The sequence below is a fragment of the Macrotis lagotis genome, chromosome 1 (assembly GCF_037893015.1).
Source record: "Macrotis lagotis isolate mMagLag1 chromosome 1, bilby.v1.9.chrom.fasta, whole genome shotgun sequence".
Lineage (NCBI taxonomy): Eukaryota > Metazoa > Chordata > Mammalia > Peramelemorphia > Peramelidae > Macrotis > Macrotis lagotis.
Window position 1 is genome coordinate 403,744,727 of NC_133658.1, and position 14,362 is coordinate 403,759,088.

A 14,362-nucleotide genomic window follows, 5' to 3' on the forward strand; every position below is an offset into this window, starting at 1 on the left:
CCATATAGAACACAGTGCTAGAGCTGTGCTCTGAAGGAAAAAAGGTATTCTGTGAAGTGAAGACAAGGAATGGGGGACAGTCAATGCAAAAGCATAAAGATGAGAAAGCAAGGAACAGTGACAAGGCCAGTTTGACTAGATCATAGACTATGGATAGGGAAATACAATGAAGCTATAAAAGGAGGTTGTATCCAGATTGTAAAAGTCTTTAAAAGCTAAACATAGGAATTCATATTTCATCCTAAAGGCAGTTTTGAGCCAGAAGTAACATAGTCAGATTTGCACTTAAGGAAAATCATTTTGGTATTATTACTATAAGCAAGGTGAAAGGTGATAAAGGCCTGAACTAAAGTGGTTGTTTTGTGAGTAGAAGCAATCCCAGGCAAGAAATGTGATAGATGTAGAAACAGTAGAATTTAGTAGCTGGTACCCCAAGTAAGATATGTGACCATCCCTTTATTCAAAGACTTTGTAGGTCTAGGTGAAGAAGTGGATAGAGTTCTGGCCCTAGAGTCAAGAGGAACTGAGCTCAAATTCAGTCTCAGACTGGATTTAGATACTTACTACTAAGTAGTACCTATGTGAACCTGAGTCATTTTGCCTCAAAAAAAAATTATAGATTTTTTAGGGACTCAATACTAGGCTGAATAAAGCTCAACTTTCCTACTCCCTCACCTCTTCTACAATGGAAAGAGGGTAAGATAGTGAGCATTTATTTTTGGACTGGCATGGCACAGGGAGAGAAGCATTGATCTGAAATCAGAGAACTTGGGTTCAAATACCATCTCTAATGTTATTTAGGTGACTTTGATTTGTATTCTTTTTTAATCCAAAATCCAGGGATTAGACAAGATTTGTAAGGTCTCTTCTAGTTCTAATTCCTATGATCATCATTATTCAACTGCAAAGATATTCTTTTTGTAATTGAATAGGATTGAAGGTAATCTAAATTTTTATAACTAAGATATGCTATGATGACAGCAAGGGCAGTTAGGTGTCGAAGTGGACAGAGTGCCAGACCTGGAACCTGTCTCATCTTTCTCAAAACTTACTTCAGATACTTTTTAAAATTTTTTTTATTTATTTAAGGCAATGGGGTTAAGCGACTTGCCCAAGGTCACAGAGCTAGGCAATTATTAAGTGTCTGAGGCCAGATTTGAACTCAGGTCCTCACAACTCCAGGGTACCTGGCTGCCCCAGATTCAGATACTTTCTAGATGTGTGTCCCTGAGCAATATATTTAACCCTGTTAGCCTCAGTTTCTTCACTGTAAAATGAACTGGAAAAGGAAATGGCAAATCACTCCAGAATCTTTGCCAATAAAATCCCAAATAGGGTTATGAAGAGTTGAACATGACCGGAAATGACAAAACATCAATGACAAGAATAATTTTTTTAGTCTTTTGTTGTCTTTCCCTTGCCCACTCACCTCTCAACAACCCTGATAAGCAATCCATATGTTCTCTCTACCTATAATTTGTTTGTGTTTTCATAGGAACCAATTGTTTCCAATGGAATTAGGTAAATTCAAACAATTAAGCAATTTGTTGATTCCCCCCCCCCACTGGATTGCTAATTCTTTTTCCTTATTCCACCCCCCCCAAAAAAAATCAAATCAAATTATCCAACATTTCTTTTACTCCACAGGATGTTTTGATTTTAGCTAGCATGATGTCAAAAGTAGCAACATTTTGTATCTGTATTCATGCCTGACATTTCCCTCATCCCATACTAATCTCAGACTCTGCTGAAAGGTTAATAGAATCAGATACCAAAATCCAAATATATGGGGCTATTCATTTTTATTTTATTTATTTATTTTGGTTCATTTTAATTTTTAGCATAATCTTGTGAAATTGTTTTCAGAATCTGTGGAAATACTTAGCTCACTTTCTATTAGTCACTTTTATTTTTACTTTTTTTCTTTTTTAGTTTTTGCAAGGCAATGGAGTTAAATGGCTTGCCCAAGGCCACACAACTAGGTAATTATTAAGTGTCTGAGACTTCGACACCTAGCTGCCCCCCCCCCCATTTTTACTTTCAATAATGTTGTTTTGAAATTAGCTCATTTAGCTAGAGCATGGAGTCAGGCTACAGGAACTGACTATAGTCATAATGTTCTCTCTCCCCCTCCCCCCAAAAAAACTCTAGTCCCCAATTCCAACTATCCCAGATGTCTATTTAGAGTATTTGTTTAGTTTCAAGATACAAAGGATGAGAAAGTGTGAATTGCTGGCCCAACCAATCCCTACTACTGGAAAAAGCAAATTCTGGCATATGCTCTACAACGAACAGATTTCAGACAAGGTACAAGAACTAACCACTCTTTCTCCTTTTTCTGTGGGAACTCTATTTATGCATCTAAAAAAAATCTTTATATTACATAGTGCCTGTAAGAAGAACACCATCACTGAGGACTTTCCCAGTTAAGAGCTATGCCCATGGTCTATTTTTATGGAGGAAAACTTGGTTGTCCAGAAGAAAAGAACCTGCTAGAATTTAGTCAAGAAATGGATGATTTATAACAGAATTTAATAAAGCAAGGAGCAATGTGAATGAACATTTTCAGTGTATTAGTGTATAATTTAATTTACAGTGCAATAAAGAAAACAACTACTTAGCTCTTTGTCTAAGCTACTTTGATTAGTTCCAGGACCTGTCTCCTCTTGGGAGGGGGCGATGTAAAAGGAGGGAAGGCAAAACAAATTCTAGATTAGTCCAGCTTTCTCAAATCATGTATAAATAATATTAACTTTAAACATAGAATGACACTCCCCCCCCCCAAAATATCCACAGGATAATTAGAACTGGGAAGGTCCTTAAATCTTAAATATAAATCATCTAATCAGGCTCTTAGCTTTATGGATTTAGAGTTAGAAGAGAGCTTGAAGGTCATTTGATTTAGCCCCTTTATTTTATAGATAGGGAACTTTAGGCTTTGAGAGAGGAAAAGACTTTCCCAGGATCATCTAGTTAATAGCAAAGTCAAGACAAGAGCAATAGTCTTTTTAGCTTCCATTGTTCTTTTCTCCTTCAGATGATGAGGATGAGGATGAAGGGACATAGGTATGGCAGTGGATGGGGCACTGGTCTTGGATTTAGGAGGATGGAAATTCAGATTCATCTTCAGACACATGAGACTTCCTAGTTGTGTGACCTTGGGCAAGTCACTTAACCCTGACTGCCTAGCATCCACAACCATCTCCAGTCATCCTGATTCAAATCTGACCACTGGACCCAGATGGTTCATGAAGAGAAAGTGAGGCTGGTGACTTGGCACAGCATCCCCTCACTCAAATTCAATTCATGTGCTTGTCATGGAATTATCTCCCTGACATCATGGTCTTCTTTGTGAAGGAAGGACAAACATCTCCCTTAGAAAGCTGTTAGCTGCTCAGAGGTCTTATTAAGCTAAGAAAACTTTGGAATATTGGGAACATTTGAATAAAAATGGTTTTTCATCATTTTTATACTTTCTGTTAATAATTGTACCTTTTTTTATTCATTCAATTACAAGCAAATTGACAGGAGACATTTATATTAGGCAGCTTAAACCCCAGCTAATGGAGTACTTAATGACTAATTGATCAGATCCCAACCCAGAGTGCAGCAGAAACACAGTGGCCTAAAGGAATTTATGCAATTAGTTTAGGTTTGGTAGAAATTGAGTGCATATGAAGGTAAGCTTTTTATGGCCTTGATTTATGATGGCTGGACATTAAATATATCTGCCAAAAGGGAAACAGTCTAGCAAGGCCCCAGGCACCCAGCTACACAATAACCTGGTGTTTTATGGAGCTAGGTACAGGAAAGAGGAGAAGGGTTGTGTGAGAAGACAAGATTGGATGTAGTTAAAGTTTAGGAGGACCAGGAGGAGGTGGGTAAGGGAGAGGAGGGGAGATAAAGGCATTTCATTTTAAATAGGGAATCCACACCCTAGATGAAGTGACTATTTTCAGGGAAAGGAGCTTTGACAGCTATTAACCAAAGCTGAAACCAGGAGAAGCCACCTTCAACTTCACCCCTGAACAGCTGGGCCTTCTCTTGCTTCCGGAAGGCTCTCTAAGGGCCATGACGTCTGCTAAAAGGGGAAACCCATTCTAGTGGGGTTGGGTGGAGCCCTGTGAACTCTGAACTCCAATCGGGAAATCCTTGTCTGAGGCCTGGAGCCTGGAGCCTGGAGCCTGGTTCACTAAACTAGGGGAAGTGCAGACAGCAAAGCAAGGGGAAACCCGAGCCAATCGGAAAAGAAACGATCGAAGAGAAGACTAATTTCTCCATAGGGGTCACTCTCTGTCTCTGTCTGCAGGGCGTGAAGACTTGGCCCCGGCTGGACTGGAGCTCTGTGTATGGGAGGGAGGGGGCAGGGGAAGGAGAATAAAGCAAGGGGAGGGAGGAGGGAATTCAAGGAGGAAAGGAAAAGATGTATTCTGCAGAAGAGGCCTAGAATAATGGGACAAAATTCTTGCCCCAAATTAGTTAAGGAAAATAATCTACAGAAGGCATAGACATGAAATATATCTGATATATTGCCTATCAGGAGAGAGAGTGGGTGTATCTGAATCTTTGTGCACTCTCTAGTCGAAGCACACCTGGAAAGTGATCTATGGATGCAGTCTCCTTACATTCTGCTGGATGATAGTAGGAAATTTGGAGATGAATTATGAAGGAATAAATGGACTTGTTTTAGGGCTCTGGAGAGACCCAGGGAAGGGTTTCAGGAATCTGCTCCCTGAGAGCCTGCTAGGAGGAAGGCCCATCAGCTTTCTTCTTTCTACCCCTTCACTGGTGTTCTCACCTCCTGGTAAACCTCTCCCTGTTTCTAAGAGAGAAGGACCAGGAATACTGGTTCCCTGACTACAAAATCTCTATGACTGAGCAAAGGAAATAGAGCAATCCAGAGGTCTGCCTAATCCCTATGCACACTGAAGTGAATGCCTGTCTTTTTGGAAAGTTCCTGACAGGTGTAAGAAACTAGAAGAAGGAAGGGTTTCAAGGAAATTGCAGCATTCATCTCAGTTTAAAAGGAGATTCTGGGGGGAAAGTGTTTGGAGGTTTTGCCCAAATTCATGAATATATATATATATATATATATATATATATATATATATATATATAATTTGTTCTAGTAGTAGGCTGACAGAAACATGAACTGAAGCTCTGGAAGAGACCAGAGAGTCCTTTCAATTTACAAATGAACTCAGATGCACAAGAGTAGTCATTTGACCTAGGCTACAGAGCTGATTAGTCGCAAAACCAGGACTAGAAGCTAGTCTTCTAACTACCAGTTTAGTAAATTGTATGTTTGTTTCCTACCATTCTAGCTGGACTACAGTATGGTGCAGAGAACATTGGACCTGGAGTCAAGAAATCCAACTTTGAATTCCAGTTTTGACACTTCCCTGTGTGACACAGGCGTGGCATTTACCCAGTTTGAACCTCAGTTTCTTCATCTGCAAAATGGGGATAATGATCCTTGCACTACTCACCTCACAGCAGTGTAAAGAAAGTGCTTTGTCCGCAAAACTATAAGAATATAAATGGGACCTCAATTTACACCTAAACAATGTGCATTATACATACACAATTGCAGCACAAATTGATTGTCACTGACTGATAAGCAAGAGACACAGCAGTTAGCCCATAGAGCCCCTGGACAGAGCTTAGGTGTACACTCCCTTTTGCAAAGGCAGTGCACATTTTCTCTATAAATTTAAAGCAGTTTAAACATTACCAGAGTTAATAGTGACCTGGACCCAGGTTCATCTTGCTCCATAACTCGGGGCTCACAACAGGCGTCTGGCTCTCTTAATTAGAGAGTTCGACAATGCAGAAGTTCGGTCCAGTCCGAGTTTTACATAGGGAAGTAAGGCACTGTTTTCATTTAGTACTCTGTCTTCTTCCCTTGCCCATTCAGGCAGTCTATCCTGGGACCTTTTTAGAAACCCAGAAAAAAGATTTGTTTAACTCGCGGTCCCCACCTGCTCCTCTGCCTGCCGAGATTAGCCCGAAGTTCCGGGAAAGGAATTGCGCCCTAGAATAAGCCCATTTCCTCCTTTATAAAGGACTTCGAAGGCTCTCTCTAGAAGGATTTAGTAATTTAGTAGGACTTTTGCTTTCTTTGAGTTCTCCTGAATCTCGAAAGTGCCAAGTAGATCACTCAAGAGAATTCCACTGCCTGGAACCATTAGCTTTGGAGGGGAGATGGATAACCTTAAGAAATTTATCAGAGTTTTTCCGGCTCACCTTGGCATGCATGAGCTCTTGGCCTCTGTTCCAGCACCGAAAACCGGCGTCTGCTATGAACTTCAGCTCGCGTTCTGCTGATCTAGACAGAGACAGCCAGAAGTACAGGAAAAATACAGAGCTAAAGCCAAGGAACCGCGGAAAGAATGTAAAGAGAAGAATGGGGGGACAGGGGAAAAGACTAGAGAGAAAAAGACATTCTCCTAATGTCTGTTCTGAATGGAAGTTGTAAACTTCGATAAAGTTTCGGTAACTTAAAAAAAGAGATGCCTATGGGGGTATATAGTCTGACAATTTCTATTGAATAAGTCAATAAATCCGACTGAGTCCAACTGTTTCAGTTCAAATGGATCAATTCTGATTCAGAAAACTTATTGACGATGTTCACATCCCTCCTTTGAGCCCCTCCCGGTCACCTCTCACAATAAACAAACGAAAATGCAACAAACTTATTATTGATCTTGTCCATGATTCTCTGAATACCCTTAAACAGAAACAGCAACATAATAGGAACAGGCAAGCAAATTCACTGGACTGAGAAGAAAATCCTTACCTGGGAACGACCACCCAACCTTCTTTTTTTCCAAGGCTTCTCCTTAAATTCGAGCGGACAGCGTCAGCCTCCTATGCCGCCGGAATTGGTTTCTGCCCTATTTTATACGACTATAGGCAATTAATATTGCATCAGGAGTATTTTAAAATTTCAAAACCCACCATATAATGTAATGGCATAAGGGCATTTATTATTAAAGGACACTTGACTGGGAGGGTGGGGGGGATCATCGGGACTGATTAAAACGGCTGGGGGGCTAAAGGGATTGGCTCCTTGAAGTGAGTTTCCCGATGCAGTGGGTGAATTCCTACCTTTCTGGTCCTAGTGGGGCCGCCGCTCTAACACCAATTTCTGGTCTGAGGTTTGATGTCTGACACTCATTTGAAGTGCTACTGTGAAATATTCAGAAGACACTACGATTTCGGTCATTAATTTTTAATCGTTAAAGTACTTCTGGGACTGGCAAATAGAAAGAGCTTTTTTTTTTCTTTTAAAGAGCATCAGAAATGGACCCATGATAGCCTGATTTTCGGGATGAACTCTTAGAAGTGATTCTCGAAGTGGGTTACTGGGCCCTGGAAAATGGTCTCTTGTTCAAGTCCTGTAGCGTATCTTTCTCTTCTCTCCTTTCTAACTCCCACCCCAACATCTGCTTTCACTCCCTCCTTCTACCCCAAGAGCTTGCTCTCCCTAGTTCAAGCAGACTTCAGCAGAATTCACAAAGAAGGAAAATCAGAAACGACTTATCAGAGTTCACTCCTCAGATCTGGGGAAATCAAAATGAAAGAGAAAGAAGTACAAGTCTTCACACCTATCTACATGTTGGCAGAACTGCTGGTGGAGGGGCATGTCGGATGGTTCAGGAAATAGCAGTGTTCGAGGGGCCCAGAGGAAAAATCTCTTCTTAAGACCCCCCCCCTCTTTTGACTCGAATTACTTCTGAGGCAAGATGCCACTGGTACTTCGGGAAAAGAAAGCAACTGCGATTCGGGTTGAAAAATAAAGCATTTATTATTTCAGAAGTTAATCCAAGGGACAGAGGGGGGGAAAGAACTTCATCGTTTTATTTTAGTATTTATTAAGGGAAAACTAAGGATTACACAGCAACACACAAACTACATGACAAAACTAAGGTTTGAGATGTGAGGGGAAAGGAAGGGCGTTGAAACATCCAGCCAAGCCATTTTAGGGAATCATCAGTGTATTAACCCAAAAGAGAACTAGTCTTGGAGGAAATGGAAAAGAGAGGAGGAGTTTTAAAAAGAAGCAGGAGGAAAGAAATATTTGAACAGCTTGCATCCGATTCTGAGAAACTATTTCGGCTTGTCTTTCGTGGCCCAGGTACGCTGGGAAACCATAGAGAGGTTCTGAGGAACCGGTGTCCAAACGTATTTTCCGGAGGGTGAGTTTAGAACAATTGATGAACTTTCACTCAAACCCCAAAGAGGAAAGATTTATCCTTCAAATAACTACAGGAACTGATATTTGAAGCCAATATAGCCCTCCCTCACCCACATCCACCCTCAGGCAAGGAACAAAGCCACAAGGAGTAAACCTCTCCGAGATCAAAAGATTTCCACACCTTCTTAATAGATGAATCAAGAAGGTGTCTTCAACCAAACTTTTCTGGGAGGACAATAAGGAATGTGACACATTTTCTTTTTTTCATTTTCCTTGAATTCAGCTCATGCTACCTTAGGAAAAATAATGCAAAACCAAAATGCTCTGTCAAACAGAATTTAAACTTAGGGGAAGTTTAACGAGGGGAAACACGAGGTTATCTTTCCGAAATATATACAAATATCTGTTATATCATATATGTTATGTATATATAAATCTCCATACAGGTTAATTCCCTAGTTTCTCCCAGGTGGATGACTTTTTTGTTTCCCTTCTACCTATCCTCCCCGCCCCCCCTCAACCCTTGCATTTAGTGTCGACATCTTATTGCGATCAGCACTGCGGCGCCTTTCCCCGAGCCCCCAACCCTCCCCCAAACTGAGACATCCCTTGCTGCCCAAGTTCCCCGGAAGTGAGAAACAGTCCAAGAGCGACTGTCCGGTTCAGCACGAAGGACAGCCCCCTCTCCCAGGCCTCTTCTTTCATTTTTTTTTTCCGGGAAGAAAACTTTTTTAAAAGTGGAAGGATGGGGAAGGGAAGGGGGGGGGGAGTGAAGATAAAAGAAGTGAAAGACGAACTGAAAGGAGAGGAAAGGAGACAAAAGAATATGAGAAAACCAGAGACAAGACAGACAAGAGAGCGAACAGTGGAAACAAAAGTCCATGGCTTTGGAGGGAATGAGTCTAACTGCGGGGTTTGGGCGAGCTTCCTGCCCAGAGTGAAGTGTGTAGTCAAATATAAAAGTCCCGGACGGTCCTCTAGCTCTCTCCAGGCCCTGGGGCCGCGACTCAGGCCTTGGCCCCGCTCTGCCTGCAGTCAGTGGACGGCCGAATATTTCATTCGTTTCTGTTTCTGTCTCTGGTTACAGAACCAGACCCGCACTACGTTCTTTTTGAGGTCCAATTTCTCCGCTATGGCTGCAATCTTCTCTGAAGAGGGTCGAGGCTGGATAGCGAAATAAGCTTCTAGGGAGCGCTTCTCTGGCGCTGCGATGGAGGTGCGTTTGCGCTTCCTCTCGCTGCCATTGAAGAGCTCGGGTTTGGTGTTTTTCTCCCGATAGGCAGCCTCTGCCTCTTCTAGCCAGGCTTGCAGGACTGGCTTCAGGGCTATCATGTTATTGTGGGACAGGGTAAGGGATTCGAACCTGCATATGGTGCTCTGGCTGAGTGAGCCCACGCCGGGAATCTTGAGGTTGGCCAGCGCTGCGCCGACGTCCGCCTGGGTCACCCCCAGTTTGATGCGGCGTTGCTTGAAGCGCTCGGCAAAAGCTTCCAGCTCACGGGGATCCGACTCCACGTCGCTCAGGCAGGGCATCCCGTTGTGGGTGGAGACGGCGTGTGGATGGCCCATGCCCATGGCCTGGTGCAGGTGGCCCATAGCTCCCAGGTGATGGGGGTGGATCTGCGCCGGCATCACGGTGTGCTCGGGGGCCCCTATGCCACTCACTGTCAACGTGGGCGAGATGTGCTCCAAGAGGTCTCCATCCAGCCCCTGGTGCACTGAATGGTGTGGGTGCGAGGTTAGGGCTGCCGGGTGAGAAATGGGCACTGTGGACGAGGTAGAAGTACAGGGCACACTGCTCATGGTATGGTAGGTCGCGTCGGGCTTGAAAGGATGGTTCTTGCCGTGGGAGACAATATCGACAGCCGCCAGAGCTTCAGCACGGGCCAGTAGACTCTCATCAAAGCTTCCAAATATATTGCCCTGCAGCTGCAAGCAAGAATACGCATAGCAGAGTCAGTGGGGAATACTGTCAACTCAGGATTAAAAAACATTTTCGAGCAACGAGATTCCTCCTCAAAGCTCAGGTCATAAAAATTAATATGAAGGCAGAAGCTTTGCAGGAATAGACGTGTGGATCAGAGACAAGGGAGAGAGAAGAGAGAGGGAGAGGGAGAGGGGTTCAGAGAGAGGCGATTGTTCTGGGCTCCATGAAATAAACATTAAGCAAGCGCCTGTCAAAAAATGTGCCTTAAAGCGGTAATTACGCTTCATCTACATACCTGCGGGGCGGGAAGGCAAACTCGGCGCATAGCCTCTGAACTGGAATGCAGGCTGGAGAATTTAGGCTCCTGGAGGACAGGGTGCATGGTGAAAGGCTGCTTGGCGTTCATGGTCATCATCTTTGCACACCTTGAAGGTAGGCAGTCCCTGACATCGATTCAAGGCTGTCTCTCGCGCTGGCTCCTGTCAAAGTGAGCGGTTTTCAATGCCAGAGCTTCCCTCGCCCTCTCTCTGCCCCCACCTGCTTCTTCACTCATCTTACAAGCAGCATGCCAGGAATAGGACCGGGAACTGCGCGCAGGCGTGCTGCACCAAGGAATTAAAAGGAAAGTAGCCGGAGGAGGCAAAGCCAGTTAGCATCAAAGATGTCTACCCTGACCCGGCCAATTGTTTGCCTCTTAAGTCAATTGGCTTTTTAATTTATATCCCGGGCACCTCTTTGGCGTTTCTCAGCCCCGCCTGGCTCCAAGCATCCCAGACCTTCCTGATTCATTTTTAAAAACCCCCAAACCACTCAGTCCCGTCCCCTACTCGCAATGCGGCTCTCTGTGGGATCCGGATCGAAAAGCAACCCAAGTGAAGTAGGGTGAGGGGAGGGGGGGAAGAAGGGAAGGGAAGAAAGCTGACCCTACTTCAACCCCCTATCGACGTTGCCAAGAGCCCCCATTTAAAGTGCGCTCCTGGACCTCAGCCTAGTCAGCTCGGCTGTTGAGGCAAGAGCCTCACTAAGGGTCAGATGAGCCCCTATTTGGGAAAGGTGAAATAGGATCCAATCCCAGACTAGTTAATAAATCCATCTTCTTTGTTACTGACCAGTTCAGTCCGACCCCCTGGACATCTATCTAGTCGGCTGGGTTTTGTGGCCCGAGAAGGGAAGGCACCGGAGACTGCTTGAAGGGAGTTGTCATGGGGAAGTCCCTTCTCCTCGCCCGGATCAGCAGGTTACCCCCACTCTTACTCTTTGGGATTTCCTCCAGACTAGATCCCCTTAATTTTTCTTTCGAAGTTAAGGAAACTCGGATCTACCAAGTCTGCCTAAATCTCGCGGGTCCCTCTACCCCTCCAGACCTCAGACCATACAAAGTCCGCTTCCCTAAACTCCCGGTTCAGGTACTTTGGGAACTATTATTGCTTGTAAAGCCCCTTCTGCTCCCCTCTTGCTCCTCATTCCGCTCCCACCCCCCTTCTTGTAAACATCTTGAATAATAGATGGGGAATCCTGGGACAGCAGCAGCGCAGCTCCGCAAAGCTCAAGGCGAAACCACTAAGTAGATCAGCTGAGCCAGGCTAGCCTCAACCGCCTAGAGGAGCAGCGGGAGCTTCGGGTTTCATTGAAGCAAATTCTCTCGGCAGTTAGCTTCCCGCACCCGCCCCGGCTTCATGCAAATGAGGGCTTTCGGTGTAAAAATACAGCCCACGTGGACTTGGCTGAAACCGAGCCGGGTCCGGGGCCTTGCCAAGCGCTTCGAAAAGCTCCCCTACAGAGCGGTATCGGTTTCCTCCGCCCTACCCCCTCGCTCCACCAAGCTTTCCTCCTTAGGGTCAGTTGCACTTCTGAATGAGGAGAGGTCCGAGTTTCAATTGCCCTGTTAGGAATTCGGGTCCCCCAACAGCTGCTCCCCACTCAGAAAGAGTGAGCCCAGAGATTGGGCTGCTTTAGCTCCCAGCTTAGAAATGCGCACACCAAAACCTTTAAAATTGGAGTAAGGGAGAGGTGAATTAGAATGCTACTTTGCTGGTCGAGTGACCCTGCTGAGTACACTTTAACCATTATCACCCTCGGCTTCTTCATCTGTAAAATCTGAATCATTGAAATCATCTGAAAAATAGTAGCTCTTACACCACTTCCACTCCCGTGGTGTGAGGATCAATGACATAACACAGGCAAAGAAAGCATTTTGCAAACTTTAGAGCAATATGTAAATTCTAGTTATGAGATGCCACAGAATCCCAAAATAGAAAGAGACCTTAGCTATCTAGTGGTAAGCCTTCCTTTATCAAATAAGGATTAAAAGAGGTCAGAAGAGAACTAATTGACCAACACAGCTAGGTAATATTAGATTCAGGATGAGAATTCAACCCTATTATCCATTAAAAAAACAGCTGCACCATAAGGTACAGGCTTGGAATTGTAGGTGCTGGCAGTAGAGGCAGATTGACCTGTTCTCACTCTTCAGTGCTGGGTCCTTTGTGACTATTACTAGATATAAGTCCAGGATAGGGTTGCAGTCTGAGACAGAAAGAGTAGGAAGAATATTGGTACATGAAAGGTCCTGGCCTGAGATCTTAAACTTTTCTGTGAGGAAGTTCATCCTCCTACTGACCAGTAATGATCAACTATTGGATAATAGAAACTGATAGACAAGAGGGATGGTGGTAGTTATCAGGGCTAATGGGCTGGGAAAGAAATACAATCTGATGAGACATTTTAAGAAAGCAGACACTGCATTCTGAAATATAATTTCCACCGACAGTCAAGGAGAGACTAATGAATCTTCAGTCTGACTACCCCCCATCCCAAACCAATCTCTATTTCAAGTCAGCACAGAATTCCTGCCCAGAATCCTAGCTCTCTCTGCTGGTATTTCATCTTGATCCTTCCCTTCCCCAGAGCCCAAGTGTAAGGCAACTAGGACCTGGAAATTTAGCTGTGCTACTGCTTTTGCAGGCCAGGGGAAGAAGAACAAGAGTCAAGTTCATAGCTCACTGTCTTCTTCTGGACAGTTGCCTGGAAAGTGTAAGACAAAGGGGTTCCCCTGTAGGTAAGAACTTCAAGCTTAGCTGTTCATTTTAAGTTTGACAACTATTTAGCAAGTGTCTACTATGTTCCAGGTACTGTGCTAGTTGTAAATGGCACAAAGATAATTATGAAAACAGTTCTTACTTTCAAGAAGCTTATATTCAACTTTTAGGGAATTTAATACTTACTTCTAAGGAGTTAAAGGCATTATGGGCCCACCCCTTACTAGTGGGGCAAAAACTTATTTTTCCAATAATAGGTATGGATTTTTGATGGTCTATCAATACAGTGCCCAGGAGAGGGAACAAAACTTACCAGCCCACATGGAGATCAGAAGTCATGTACCTAACAAAGCATTTAATAAACTCCTACTGTGCATAAAATTGTGAGGCACTGTGAGAAACAGAAAGTTTAGAGAAGTTATCATGGAACTTACAATCCAGTTCAAGAATCGCATTCATGACACTGACCTCAGAAATTTATATTTCTTTTGGGTCACAATTGTTAGAAAATTAATCTCTCAGTCTCTGACTGTGGCTTTTTTCCTAGAATCTTTGAGTGAAAGAAATCAAATAGGTCATCTAGTCTGTCTCTCAATATAAAAATCCCCTCCATATCCCTGAAAGGTATTCATACTACTTCTCCTTAAACCCTTCTAGTGGCAGGGAGCTCACTATATCCAACTAGAGATGATCCCTTCCATTTCTTTCTAGATCCCTCAGATCCTTTCTCCAACACACCCAGTTTAGCTTTTCCCCCAAAATTGTATGCATTCAGTTCAATATATCCTAAATCAGCTCAGCTCTATTTCTCAGCAGGAATTCTCAACCTGTTGCAGTAAGTATGTGAACATGGATCATTAGGCAAAAGCTTATTCATTCATAGGCTGGAAATCTTGCAGTGACACTGAGGAACATTAAATATATCGAAGGAATCATAGGCCTAATAACTGAAAGGAATCTTAGAGCTCATTTTTTTTCAGAAAGGAAACTAAGGCCCAAAAAGGTTATGACTTTCCCCATATCACATAACAGTTAAGAAAGGAGGGATTTGAGTCCAAATCTAGAGTTTCTAGTGCTCTGTTTTCTTTGGATAAAATATAGTTTGAGAAGTATAAAAATGGAAGAAAATTATTCTGAAAAGTCAACCTAGAAGAGATTGTTTACTTTAAAGGTATGAAAAGATAGGCACTGATTCAT

The 14,362-nt window shown here is 43.5% G+C and overlaps 1 protein-coding gene across 1 annotated transcript; it reads right to left on the reverse strand.

Moving 5' to 3' along the window:
* Positions 1-9,235: 9,235 nt before the first annotated feature.
* POU4F3 (POU class 4 homeobox 3) lies at positions 9,236-10,542 on the reverse strand. The gene is made up of 2 exons (XM_074212693.1): positions 10,423-10,542; positions 9,236-10,129 (listed from the first exon to the last, which is right to left on the reverse strand). Exons 1-2 carry the CDS (start codon positions 10,540-10,542, stop codon positions 9,236-9,238), a joined length of 1,014 nt encoding a protein of 337 aa, XP_074068794.1.
* Between the last annotated feature and the right edge of the window lie 3,820 nt (positions 10,543-14,362).

Excerpts from the sequence above, each read along its gene's own strand:
- POU4F3 (XM_074212693.1), bottom strand. The coding sequence starts at position 10,542 with ATGATGACCATGAACGCCAAGCAGCCTTTCACCATGCACCCTGTCCTC. Across the intron at positions 10,130-10,422 it reads TTTGCCTTCCCGCCCCGCAG|CTGCAGGGCAATATATTTGG; the intron begins GTATGTAGATGA and ends TCTTGCTTGCAG.